This window comes from Stenella coeruleoalba (assembly GCF_951394435.1).
Source record: "Stenella coeruleoalba genome assembly, chromosome: 21".
Classification (NCBI taxonomy): domain Eukaryota; kingdom Metazoa; phylum Chordata; class Mammalia; order Artiodactyla; family Delphinidae; genus Stenella; species Stenella coeruleoalba.
This window is the reverse complement of record NC_137167.1, coordinates 18,816,627-18,830,888: the sequence shown is the minus strand read 5'-3', so window position 1 is coordinate 18,830,888 and position 14,262 is coordinate 18,816,627. Positions and strand designations below refer to the sequence as shown.

The following is a 14,262-nucleotide window of genomic DNA, read 5'->3' as shown; positions in this document are numbered from 1 at the left end:
ATCTTCTCAAAGAACTTCCACGATTCCCTTACTAGGGTAGGGACCCTGATCATTCTGTCCCTTCCCCCTGCCATACTCTCCATCAGGTCCATGTGTGATTTCTTTGTGCTACACACCATAATTTGAAATTATTTTGTTGGTTCATTTGTCCTTTGTCTGTCTCTTCCACAAGCATGTAACCCCACAAGGGGATCAAGCTTAGCACAGAGTAAGCCCTCTGCTAGAACTGTGGAATGGACAAAGGAGAAAGTAACAGGAAGCCTAAGTCAGAGCACTGAAGATCAAAGCAAAAGTTATTTTGTATCCTAGTCTCTAACTTTCCATTGTCAGAACCATCAGTCCCATAATTCAGGCAGATATATCTCCCTTGCCCATTTCTAAAAGTAATTTAAAACCTAGCATTGAAAGTTAGTTTCGTAAAAGACTTAATACTCAAAAGGAATAAAACCATCGACATTTTATTACATTTTCTACAGAGTTCTGGATCCTTTTAACTTTAGAGGTAAGTTCTAGTGAGTGATGGAAATGGAAGAGTCCTTAGTATGTTTAATACTTTTATAAATAAATAAACATCACACACTGCAACCATCAGGTCCTAAAAACCAAATACATGTTGGTGGAATTGTTATTTATGTAACATGGATGTCAAAATATCTAGTTCTACCTTGGAATGCATCAAATATGCAGTCCCCTCCCCCTCAGAACACTTTTATGTACAAACGCATATCACAGATCTGAGGAAAGATGTAGAGATCTGAAGGAATGAGAGATCTCCTGGGGTGAAAAAGATAATATATCTGACCTCCAATCTTCCAGACTGCAGCAGTCCTTTGGTCAGTAATGCAAGCTGTTTTGTTTTTGTTTCAATTTTGTTTCAATTTTGACTTACAGAAAAATTGAGAAAATGGTACAAGGTTCCCATATATCCTCTCATCAACTTGCTGATATTCCTAACATCATATATTAACATGGTACATTTAGGACAATTAATGTATCAATATGGATACATTGTTATTAACCAAAGTCCACAGTTTATTCAGATTTCCTTAGTTTTCATTGAAGATCTTTTTTTCTGTTCCAGGGTCCCATCTAGGAGACCACAGTACATTTATTTTTCATGTTTCCTTACTCTTGGCTGAGACAATTTTTCAGCTTTTCCTTGTTTTTGTTGAGTTTGACAATTCTGAGTAGTACTGATCAGGTATTTTGTAAGATGCTGCTCTACTGAAACTTTTCTGATGTCTATCTCATGATTAGACTGGGGTTATGGGTTTTGGGGAGGAAGACCACAAAGGCAAAGTGCCCTTCGCACCACGTCATATCAAGGGAACATACTATCAATGTGACTTAGCACTGTTGATGTTGGCTTTAATCACCTGGTTGAGGGAGTGTTTTTCAGGTTTCTCCGCTGTAAGGTGACTCATTACTTCCCTGTCTTCACCCTGTACTCTTTGGAAGGAAGTCACCACATGCTGCCCACATTTAAGGAGTGGAGCTTTATTCCCCTCCTTGAAGGCAGAGTATGTACATAAATTATTCAGAATTCTTCTGTAAAAGAGATTTCTCTTTTCTCCCCATTTATTTATTCATTCAATCATTTCTTCGTATCGGTAGACTCAAAGATATTTATCATACTCTGAGTTATACTTTATACTTTATTTAGTTATGCTTTATTTATACTCTGAGTTATAAATGAACACTATTTTATTTATTTTCCTGCTGAAATTGTTCCGGCTTTGGTCACCAGGACATTTTCAACTGGATCCTATGTCCCTTTGATATACCACCGTCAATACATTTTATTTTATTTTTTGGAGTACCTTTTACTTTTTGGCATAAGACGCTCCAGGCTCATTTTCAAAATATCCTGCCCTAGTTCTAGAATCAGCCATTTCTCCAAGGAGCCCTTCTTCCTTTCCTTAGAGAATGATACTTGAAACCAACAGCTGGGATCAAACACAGTTTTCAGATTAAAGGAGAGTATAATTTTAAAAGGGTGCACAAATTAAGAAAAAACCCAGAATCCGATAATAAACAGAAAACTCAAAGAACTGTATTTCCTTTTTTGCTAGTTGTTTCTGACTTAGGACAAAAATTAAAATATAACCTCACTAGTATCTAAAATGTCCAAATTAAAACGGAGAACTTTTTTTGCCTATTAAATTCACAACAGTTTTCTTAAGAACAGCATGCAGTGCCAAGGTTCTGATAAAAACTGGTGGCTTTGGAAATTGCTGTAATTATTCTGGGAAACAATTTGGAAAGTGACTTAAGTTTCCTTCGTCTAGTAATTCAACTTCTGAGAACTTACATTAAGAAAAATAACCCAAAATATGGGTAAAGCTCTATGAACAAACACTTTAACAATGCTGTTTATAATATGAAAAGTTGGGGTCGGACTAAAAATCCAGTGTTTCAGTGAGAATATCATGTTGTTATTAAAAATGACAATAAAACAAGGAAGAGCTCTTACATGAAAAAAATTGGAATATGTGTGCTCTGAGTACCACTAGGAAAAATAACCAGAAAGAAATTCAGAATGTAAACTGGCTGAATTAGTGTGGTGGGATTTTTGTTTCTTCTTTTTCTTTCTGCCTACTCTTCGTTTTCAAAATATAATTTCGTATGGTTATATTACTTTAATATCGGGAGAAAATGTTATGAATTGAAAAATTATATTCTCTGAACGGTGATAAGAAAATATTTACATTATTTTCTTATATTATCTCTTCTACTTTTTTAGTCCCAGTTGAAGTCCAAGACCCTCATTTTACAAGTGAGGGAGTCTCTGGCTGCAAATCAGTTAGAAGATTAAACCCAAGATCTTGCATTTTATTAATGGAATAACCCAAGATTCTTAACCAGCAAGCAAGGGCTCTTTCTTTCATGACAACGGTCTCCAGACTTTTTTTTTTTTTGCGGTACGCAGGCCTCTCACCGTTGTGGCCTCTCCCGCTGCGGAGCACAGGCTCCGGATGCGCAGGCTCAGCGGCCATGGCTCACGGGCCCAGCCGCTCCGCGGCATGTGGGATCTTCCCGGACCGGGGCACGAACCCGTGTCCCTTGCATCGGCAGGCGGACCCCCAACCACTGCACCACCAGGGAAGCCCTGTCCAAACTCTTTTGATAATGTACCGCTACCAGTAAAAAATAATTTGAGACTGCATTGCCAATATATGCATATTTACTTATTTACAGATGTGCTATTAGCTAATATAGTATGTATCTTATATAAGAAACTTTAAAAAAGGAGAAACATAAAAGAACAGCATATAAATAGAAGTTTGGCTATTTCTTCCCTCCACGCGCCAACTGATGTCCTGGCACACGTCCCCTCCACAGCCCCCCACGTGGGGTCCACTCTTCATGCTAGAGCGTGGTGCAGTGACAAGAGTGCAGCCTCCATGGTCAAAAGGACTTTGCTTTGAACGGTATTAGCTCTGCCACATACTAGCGCTTGAAGCCTTAGGATAATTAGTTCATGTTCAAGCCTGCTGCTCCATCTGCAAAATGGTAATAAATAACACCCATCTCCTACAGTAATATGAATCAAATAAGGTATATGTCTTCTGTACAAAAGTCATCCAACAAGGCCTGGTACAAAACTGTAAATTCACTGTTGTGAAACTCCACTACTCCCTCAATTCTGCGTTTTTTATCATTTCATTTTTCCTCTCTCTCTAACTGCTATTTCAAACCTTCTCTGCTCTTCCAAACCTCAGTCAACCTACTTCCCCCATTATTCTTAGTTGTTGATCTCACATATAATTTTAGGGAGAAATCAGAAGTCACTTCAACTTTCCGCCAAAGCTATAAACACAAACCTGCCTCTATACACATAACTTCTCAACTTTCAGTCATTTAACAAATATTTATTGCGTACCTTTTAGGGGTCAGACACTGCTCAGACACCAGGTACTGGTGATGGATTAGTGAATAAAACAGATAAAGCTCATGCTGTTGTAGAGCTTATATTCTAGGGATGGTATAAAAAATGACCATGGGATGAATTACAGAATGATATGCCATGGGGAGAAATACAGCAAGGTAAGGTTTAGAAGGATACAGGGATAGGGTTTTGCTAATTTGGAGGAAGTGGTCATGGAATGCCTGAAAGGTACTCTTGAGCAGAGACACAGAGATAGCAAGAAAATGAAGGACCTGGCCATGCAGTTATCTGTGAGAAGAGTGTTCCAGATCAAGGGGTAATAGCAGCTCTCAAGGCCCCTGAAGGAGACACATGCTTAGTGTGTTGACAGAACAGCAAGGAAACCAATGTGACTAAAACAGCATTACAGAGGGTCAGAGAAGTGGTGTGAGGCCAGGCCATGTGCAGCCTTTTAGGTTACAGTAGAGAATTAGGTGTTTACTCTCAGTGAGCTCAGATATGACAGCAAAGTTCTGAGCAGAGGAATAATATGAACTGTCTTGTGTTTTGTTTTTATTTATTTATTATTTTTTTTGTGCGATACACAGGCCTCTCACTGTTGCGGCCTCTCCCGTTGTGGAGCACAGGCTCCGGACGCGCAGGCTCAGCGGCCATGGCTCACGGGCCCAGCCGCTCCGCGGCATGTGGGATCCTCCTGGACCGGGGCACGAACCCGTGTCCCCTGCATCGGTAGGCGGATTCTCAACCACTGCGCCACCAGGGAAGCCCTGTCTTGTGTTTTGAAAGGATCACTCTGGTACTGTGCTGAAAATATACGGAAGAGGGCAAACACAAAAGCAAGGAAACGTGCTGAGAGGGTGCTGTACATATACCAGCAGGGATGCTGGTGGCTTGGACTACGGTGGGAGCATGGAGGGGCACGAGCTAACACTTGCATGCTCTGAGGGTATGGCCTACAGAATTGGGTGATTGATTGAGTGTGGCGTCTGAGAGAAAAAGAGTAGCGAAGGGTGACTCCAAGATTTTGATCTGAACAAGTGGAAGGATGGAATTGCCATTATTGAGATGGGAAAAATGTAGGAATAGAAGGATTTGGGGAGCAAGTAAAAAATCAGAAGTTTATTTGCAGGTACTTGGAATTTGAATTTGCAATTCCTATTAGATGCCAAATAGGAAGCAGGAAAGGAGTCTGGAGTTTAGGAGAGAGGATCAGGCTAATGAGTAATTTGAAAGCGATGAGATAGTACATAAAGTCATAATGTAGATAAATAAGAGAAGAGGTCCAGAGATTGAACTCTAGGATAATCCAATGCTTTAGAAGTTCAGGAGATAATGAGGAACCAGCAGAGGAGACCTAGAAGGAGCTGCCACTATAAATAAAAATAAAATTATTTTGATGAGAAAAGAGATAAGCATATTCTAGAAAGAAAACTATGGCATGGTGTACACAGGAAACCATGTACATAAGAACTACTAGAGTACAAAGTGAGGAGTCAGAAATTTGGACAAGGGTCATCATTGCCAAACTAGGGAGACTGGCCTTCACCCTGTGGGATGGGCAGAGTCACTGAATAGACACAAGCAGCAGAGTGAAGGATGGATTTTTGCAGAATTCTCCGAAGGGAATGCAGGCAAGACTGTCAAGGGTGACACCACAGGGAAGACTGCAATGTCTCAGATGACAGAGATGACCAAGACTCTGAATTACGGCAGGGATGGAAAATAAAGAGAAAGGGGCTTGAACTGAAAAAGAAAAGTTAGGAAGTACAAACCTTTCCAGGATTTGGACGCTGGGGGAGGTGCAAGGATGCCAAGCTTCTGGCTCGAATGACAACGTGGTTGGCAGTGGCATTAACCCGTAGAAGAAACAGATGAGTCACGGTTTGGGGAAGGAGAGGGTGGTGGCTTCAGTCTCAGATGTGTTGTGTTTGCGGTGTCAGTGCAGTGATCGAGGAGCTATGTTTGGCAGGGAGATATATAAATTTGAAATTTGTGGGAGAGGTCAGGCTAGAAACAGATCTGGGACATGTCAACACAGAGGTCACAGACAAACCACCAGAGTGGATGAGATGACCTATGATAAAAGTCAGCATTTTCCTTCAAACCTACAACTAAGGCCAGGATGAGGGTAAGAAAGATGATGGGAAAGAAGAGAACATGGTAGGAGGGAGGAAAAAGAGGTAGGGAAAAAAGTAAGTAGAGAGAAGAAGAAAAAAAGGCTATATATCTAATGCATTCTAGGCCAAGCACGCCATTAATACTGTGCAAATATCTGTGGTTTTGTTTTTAATATCCTTTCCCAGTTCATACAGCATATTTATTGGCTTTTTGACCACAGCTGCATTTCAAACAGATTACTTCAGGAAATAATTCTAAGTGATGCCTAGACTTCTTCTTTTTTTTTTAATGTTAGCCTACTAAAACTACATTATTATTACTGGAGCAGAGTTTATTTCTATTCAATACCATGTACTAGACTAAGTGCCAAGGGTCCAAAAATGAGTAAAACACAGTCCTCTGCTTCAAGGACATTTAACCAGGATCAACCCAGAAACGGGCTTCCCTGGTGGCGCAGTGGTTGAGAGTCCGCCTGCCGATGCAGGGGACACGGGTTCGTGCCCCGGTCCGGGAGGATCCCACATGCCGCGAAGCTGCTGGGCCTGTGAGCCATGGCCGCTGAGCCTGCGCATCCGGAGCCTGTGCTCCGCAACGGGAGAGGCCACAACAGTGAGAAGCCCGCGTACTGCAAAAAAACAAACAAACAAAAAAAACACCAGGAAACAAAAAGTTCGCCAGAATGATCTTTTCAAAATGCATATTTGAACATATAACTCTATTTAAAACCTTCTGTAGCTGAAACTGCTAGTTGTCCTCCAATATCTACTCCTTCTAACGTGGTTAACATGGCCATTGAGAATAAAGACTAAATTTCCAGTCTTCTGTGCAATTAAATGTGGCCATAAAACTAAGTTCTAAATGTAAGTGGAAATGGCATCAGCAACTTCCAGAAAGTCCTTAAAGAGAAGGACATTTACTTCTACTCTTCTTTTCTACTTTCTCTGGCCTGCTGTCTGGAATGTAGACATGATGGCTGGAAATGAAGCAGCCATTTTAGGCCAAGAGGTAATGTTGGGAACGGAGGCTATACATGTCAGAGCAACAGGATAGGAGCCTGGGTACCTGACAGCTATAGACTAGCTACACTTTGAAAGTAGAGAAGATTGGGCTTCCCTGGTGACGCAGTGGTTAAGAATCCACCTGCCAATGCAGGGGACACGGGTTCAAGCCCTGGTCCGGGAAGATCCCACATGCCGCGGAGCAACTAAGCCCGTGTGCCACAACTACTGAGCCCATGTGCCACAACTACTGAAGCCCGCGCACCTAGCGCCTGTGCTCTGCAACAAGAGAAGCCACCACACTGAGACGCCCATGCACAGCCCCCACTCGCCGCAACTAGAGAAAGACCGCACGCAGCAACGAAGACCCAATGCAGCCAAAAATAAAGTAATTAATTAATTTTAAAAAAAAGTAGAGAAGATTAGTTAAGTCGTTGATTTGTTGTTATTGTTTCTGGTGGCTGACAGCCAACTAATGCACCATTAGTATGACAATTATAATAGAAATATGTCTACCTTCAGCTCTATCTTTTTATCTATCTATCCATCCATCCATCCATCCTTCTGCCTCACTCTAAAGTAGAAATGGAACGTATAACATATTTAATATTGTAAATATAATACTCATCCAGTGCAAAAATAATATTTATCAAGTGAAAATTCAAGTATTTAATTAACACATTAATATAAAAATCACTACACTAAGTTTGCAACATTAATAAAGACATAAAACTCATTCTTCAGACATCAGTATTACAGACTTCCATCTTTAGGACATAACTATACTAATATTTTAACTTACTTCTTTTGAAGGATTCATTGGTAATGTAAAGATAGTTTTCCAATACGACCAGACAAACATTGCAAAAAGTAGATGATACGCAATCAGGCACACAACTAAAATGAGAGAAACAAAATTATCACTTTAATATGCAAGTACATGCTAAAATCACGGTATTCACAAAAGATGTGCTTGTTCTAAAATAACCAAATAATTTAATTATTTAATTACTTACTATCCCATGATTAGAACCCTCCCATCTGTAGACAAGCCCATCTATCGGCAAAATGGCTACGGGGACCTCTCCTAAGTTGTAAAAATAAGGCAGTTATGCCTGCAACTTTAAATAATAAACAAAGTGTTAAACGAATGTTAAAACATTCAGGCTGTAAGAACTTTGCTTCACTAACAAAGAATAGCAAAAGCAGTTCCTGCTTAAGCTGTTTGCCTATTTTGCTCAGCTCGAGTCAAATCTGGTGGTCCTGTTTCAAGGACAGTAGTTTGAAACAGAGATCTTCTGAACAAAGAGAGATTTCCTCCAAGGACAGTTCAAGTTTCTTACTGATCACATGGGACAATTGTTAACAAAAGCATTCTGAATATTTTTTTAAGGTAGTGTACATAAACACACTTTGTGTGGTATTTTAGTCTTGAAGTCTTATGCAAAGCTGAAATATTAATTTTGTACACAGTGATAATGATTAATTCTGGATAATACATTAATATATAACTTACTTGTGTAAGATACAGTTGAATAAAATATGCTAATTTAATTTAAAATATAGCATGTTTGGTATTTTTAAACCTTAACAGCCATTTTAGCTTTTTAAAAGCAGCTGATATTCCTATTATAGAACCATTAAAACATTCAGTTACCTCATAAGGCACTTAAATCGGTGTGAGATGACTAGACCCAATGATATTTTTCATGAATTATCTAGGTGACTCAGGTATGGGGTCAGACTCTGAGCTGAAACAGGAGATTGTTGATATTCCTGTTATCTTGGAGCCATAAGAACCTGGCACAGTGACTGCCATTTCAGGGTTAAGTTCTCTGCCAAGCGTCTGAGAGAATTCAGTCTGGGGACTGAGAGAATTCAGTCTGCGGACTGAGAGAATGAGACGCCTTTAACCCATCCTGACTCCAACATTCTCCAAGTATGACTTACTCCAACCAAATCAAAATGAATGCTATTTGTTTTTGCCAACGATTTTTAAAATTTTAGACTGAAGGCAGTGATATATCTTACCTTGTTCTCCAATATTTTCCATGGACACTATAGAAATAAATAGAGAAAAGAGACAGGCAATAGGTTATAAGAAGCTTATGGCAAACAGAGGGTTTGACGGAGACAGAAGACGCTTGAGTAGGTTAATAATGTGGCTCCGTTTCAAACCAACGTTCTTTAAATATTTGTTCAACGTTGTTTCGAGGAGGGATGAGCACTACGGGGGACAGGTGGGGAGGGAAGGCGGGTGGCCGCCCTCCACCAGGCCCCCGCTGGCGCTCCAGCCCTGGCTGCCACGCAGAAAACTCACCCCGCCAAGCGTGGCCCTGGCGGGTCTCACTCCTTTATCGATAGGTTTCTCGGGTTTCCTTCCAACTACAGAGTTCGGATGAAAGCTCTCCAGCTCATCACACTGCCAGTGACACTGATTGCTCTTTATAAGTTGGCAACCATCGAGTTAGCTTTCCAGAAGGAAAAAAATCTTGTGTCCACAGCATACACTTCTCTTGCCGTATTTCTGAAAGGATGAATTCTTACGCCCGATGACTAACTGCTTCCTACTGTACAACAAGGGGCCCAGACCACGTGCCCGAGAAACTGCCATCCCTGAAGGGCTGCTGTAAATATCGCAAGGTGGCAGGTAGACTGAGGACAGGGACCACAGAGCTCAAACAAGCTGGGACAAAAAGCCCCACTCTGGCAGTTTTCTTGCCTTCTGTTTGTCTACTTGTTTTGTTTCCCATGTGGTGGTCATCCTCCATTTGTACTAAAGTCTTCAGGAAGCTCTGGCCTATCTCAGTTGTAGCAAGGGAAGATTTGACTTTATTTACATAGTTTTGTTCCTCCTTGGCTATTTAAAGGGGTACAGTATTCTGGGCCTTTGTCCTGGAGTATATTTTCATTGCCTTAAGAAGCACTGAAATCAGAGGGTAATGTTGTGAGAGATTTTTAAGATTACCTGATCCAATCAACCTCCTTCACAGGAGAGCTACCGTTTAGTCATTTCTAGAGTGAGCAGGAGACACCGTTTTGGAGAGCAACCCACTCCCTTCCTGGATTGCTCTTAAGAATGACTGTACGATCACACGGTGCCGAAATGAGCCTCTTGTGGCTTCTACCTATGGAATCTAGGCTTCCAATCTGTAGCAATAAACAGAAAATCTAAACGGCAGACCTTCATGTGTTCTCTTTTAACCTAAAAAATAGATGATTTCGGGCTTCCCTGGTGGCGCAGCGGTTCAGAGTCCACCTGCCGATGCAGGGGACGCGGGTTCGTGCCCCGGTCTGGGAAGATCCCACGTGCCGCGGAGCGGCTGGGCCCGTGAGCCATGGCCGCTGAGCCTGCGCGTCTGGAGCCTGTGCTCCGCAACGGGAGAGGCCACAGCAGTGAGAGGCCCACGTACCGAAAAATAGATGATTTCCAGATTTCTCACCAACCTTGATGCGGCTCCTTTAAACATTTCCTGGTCTCTCAATTTCCTTTTACCTTTCTGATCCTCATGATGGGACAGGCAGACACAGGTGATCTTTGACTTACAAATGGCCTGTTCCACAAGTGTGCTTGTCCACCAGAGGCGAGAGTCATAGTGCACTTTCTCATAGAATACGTGAAGACGTTAATGTGAGGCCAGAGGAAGGACCAACCTGGCTTTTCTGTCTGACCTCCACCTCTCCCTTCATGCATTTCTCTCCAGGCTCTGACTTCCCTGTCTTCAAAGTGCTCCAAAACTGACTATAGCTCTTCCTTGGATCAACATTTCTCCTCCTTCAGCTAATCTAATGAAATGCAAAAGCACTTTTAATTCATTCGTGCATTTATATAGGAATGACCCTTAATGACCATTTCAGAGGTGCTGGTGTTTTAAAGAAAATGTATTTGCTAACCCATGACTCTAGCTGTCAGAACTGAAACAGTAAAACAAAATGACATTAAAAAAAGAAAAAGTACAGTTAGTATGAGGTGAGAAGTTTTTTGCCCTGGACCATTATTATATTGATGGGATATGCATTCAAAGACATCTTTTAAAAAGCTATTTTTGCCCCTCACAGTTTGTTTTTCTCTTAATGTACTTCAAAATTCACAGATCTTCTTCTTTTTTTTTCCATTTAAACAAGTTACTCATGGATGCATGCTTATGGTAAATAATTCTGATAACATTTATAGAGTTAAATGTGAAGGTCCAAAAAGGCTGTATCAATTACACTCCCCCAAATTGTGAACCTATCCAATTTCCTATGAATGTAAAATGTCTTTAATTTTTGTCAACATTTTAGGCCAAAATAAAAAATCACTGTTTTAGTATTCATTTCCCTGATTACTAATGAACTTTAAAAAATTTTTATTAAAAAGTAAAATGATTGGCTTTTCCAATCTCTTCTGATTAAATTACCACTTTCCCATTGGTCTACTTCTCTTTTACTTATTGAGAGCCTTTTATATAGTACTCTGGGAAGTAATCCCATATTTGTTACATATGTTCCAAATAAAGTTGTGTATAACTACTTTCAAATGACTTAATAGTTAGGGGCTTCCTTGGCGGTCCAGTGGTTAAGATTCCACACTTCCAACGCAGGGGGCGCAGGTTCGATCCCTGGTTGGGGAACTAAGATCCCACACGCGGCATGCCGCAGCAAAAAAAAAGACAATAAATACTAGCAAAATCTTACGGTTTATCCCTGATTAAACAGCAGTATCAAAACTTTCAAACTGACCTATTTCACTAACAGATATATGGACTATACTTGGTTTTGCTTTATGATCTTGAGGAAATTAATGTTCTTTCAACGATGTTTACCTGTTTAGTGGGTCAATGGTTCACCTTGTAATTTTCAATTTAGGGCAAGAGTTGTCAATTTCAACATTTCCTTTCTCAGACAAAACCACATAGAATACAATGTTATTTTCTATTTTGTTCATAAATGACTGTTGAAGAAAAGGTTATAATTTAGCCACATATGTTATATGTATATAAAGATAATATATGGGAAATACAGACTCATTTTTGGAAAAAAAAGATGGTAAGTCAAAAATAGATGGTAAGTCAAATGTAATTTGACTATTTACATCAACATGAGAATTAAATAGCAATACTGATCATATTTATGACAGATCTTCCAAAGATCTACTGGGTTTTAATGTGAATTTTGAGTTTTATTCAGTATTATTTAATTTTATTATTTCACAGAATTTCAGTCTGGTCTATTTAAAAACTATGCTGATACTTATTCTCCAACTACACACACATAGAAATTTCAAATCTTTTATAACCATCTTTAACATATTTTGTAAAAATGACTTTTGACGTAATTTAATATAGTTATTTCTATTTTTATTAAAAGAAAATGGAGGCAGATGAGCTTTACATCAAGTCACAATGAGTAGCACATTAGTTAATTCTATCTGAGAAATTCTTTTATTTTCAATTTTAAAGTTTTACGCATGTGACAAAAACATTATGATTTGGGCTCTGCTGGATCTTATTAAAATTAGTTCCTTATTAAAGTACAATAACTGGCATAGAGCATCTGCCCCATAAATGTTTAGTGAATAAAGACAGAAATGGCGCAGTGGTTAAGAATCTGCCTACCAGTGCAGAGGACGCGGGTTCGAGCCCTGGTCCAGGAAGATCCCACATGCTGCAGAGCAACTAAGCCTGTGCGCCACAACTACTGAGCCTGCGCTCTAGAGCCCGTGAGCCACAACTACTGAAGCTCGCGCGTAGAGCCCGTGCCACTGCAATGAGAAGCCTGTGCACCACAACGAAGAGTAGCCCGCGCACCACAACGAAGAGTAGCCCCTGCTCTCTGCAACTAGAGAAAAGTCCACGCGTAGCAAAGAAGACCCAGTGCAGCCAAAAATAAATAAAACAGATAAATTTACTTAAAAAAAAAAGACAAACAGAAGAAAACACCATTAATTTGAATCATAAAAGTGGAATCCCAAAGCACACCTATGAGAAATGTTAATTCTTTCTTCTGTTGACTTGAAAATTTCAAGAACAAAGTTATTTCTTTTGCCTGTCATCTTAGCACACTGTAGAAACTCAACTAGTAATTTGCAAAACCAAGAGTAATCTTATCTGTACTGCCTGCTAGCATACATCCCCAGAAGTGAAGACAATACCTCATTACACAAAGGAGACAGCGACAACCAAGTGGTTCATGATCCTCTAAAAATTAAAATCTTGAAGAAGACACTGGCTTCAACTTGGCTTCAAGCAACTTTAAAAGAAGACAGAAAGGTTTTATACGTTTATAGGGTTTCTCCCTCCTAATTTTGGCTCTTCCTTAGTATTTTACTTTTTAATAGTTCAGTTTGTCAAAGTGAAGAAGAATCTTACTAAGCACAACCAGACTAAAGAGCAAAGGCTCTGGATAAAGACCGGCAAAGCTCCATCCTATTTCTGCCACTTGCTGGTTTACACAGTGATTCGACATATTCCATCATGAAGTGAGGGTAGTAATAACAACAGCAATATCATCACAGCTGTTGTGGAATTAAAAGAGGTAATACATGTACTGTACCTAACATAGTACCTGGCACACAGTAAGCCCCCCAAATATACAAGCAATTATAATACATGATATTTAATTTTGCAAACACTAACTGTAATAGATAACATATAGGAAAGGGGACTACAAGTTACAAAGAGACAAGTGGTATTTGTACAGACCTCTGAAAGACATCAATGTAAAATTCTGACTAAAAATAGACTTTACAAAGTGAAAAATAAAAGGTGAAAAATAACTTAGATCTCCATATCTTGCCTTTTTATATAGATGTGTCATTCCAGAAACGTGATAAATAAAAATGGTGGTACTCATCCTTACACAGGGTAATGATGAGATATAAAGACTTCATTCCTGATGTGGCAGTCAGTCCATGTGAGAACTTCACTAAAAGTGAGAAGATCTATTTTGGATGAGACACAATCTGTTCAACTTAATGAATAAGAACAATGACTTTTTTTTTTTTAAAGGTCTAAATCTTATATTCATTCCGAAAAAGTTAGATGCAATTTACTCTTGAGAATAAGAGCACTGCTGTTGTTACACTAAAATATTTACCCTTCATACATATGGTGACCATCTAAATACATACAAGAGTAACACCATGGGTCAAGATTCTAATTTTCATTTCAAAAACTTAACTGCCTGATTTTATCTTGGATTAGCCTAATTTCTTTCCAGTTCCATAGCCTACAATGATAATATGCTGCTTTAGAGATCTCTAACTTTCAATCTACC

General features: G+C 39.7%; 1 protein-coding gene across 3 annotated transcripts in view; it reads right to left on the bottom strand.

Moving 5' to 3' along the window:
* The window catches only part of ZDHHC2 (zDHHC palmitoyltransferase 2), a 66,884-nt gene that overhangs the window by 29,558 nt on the left and 23,064 nt on the right, over positions 1-14,262 (bottom strand). For 2 of the 3 annotated variants that reach the window (XM_079909517.1, XM_079909518.1), the window contains exons 2-3: positions 9,037-9,063; positions 7,808-7,902 (exon numbers count right to left, since the gene is read on the bottom strand). In XM_079909517.1, coding sequence (XP_079765643.1) covers positions 7,808-7,902; positions 9,037-9,063 — 122 coding nt within the window. Of the gene's footprint in view, positions 1-7,807; positions 7,903-8,021; positions 8,461-9,036; positions 9,064-14,262 lie in introns of those variants that run through there. The other variant, XM_079909519.1, reaches the window with a different exon arrangement.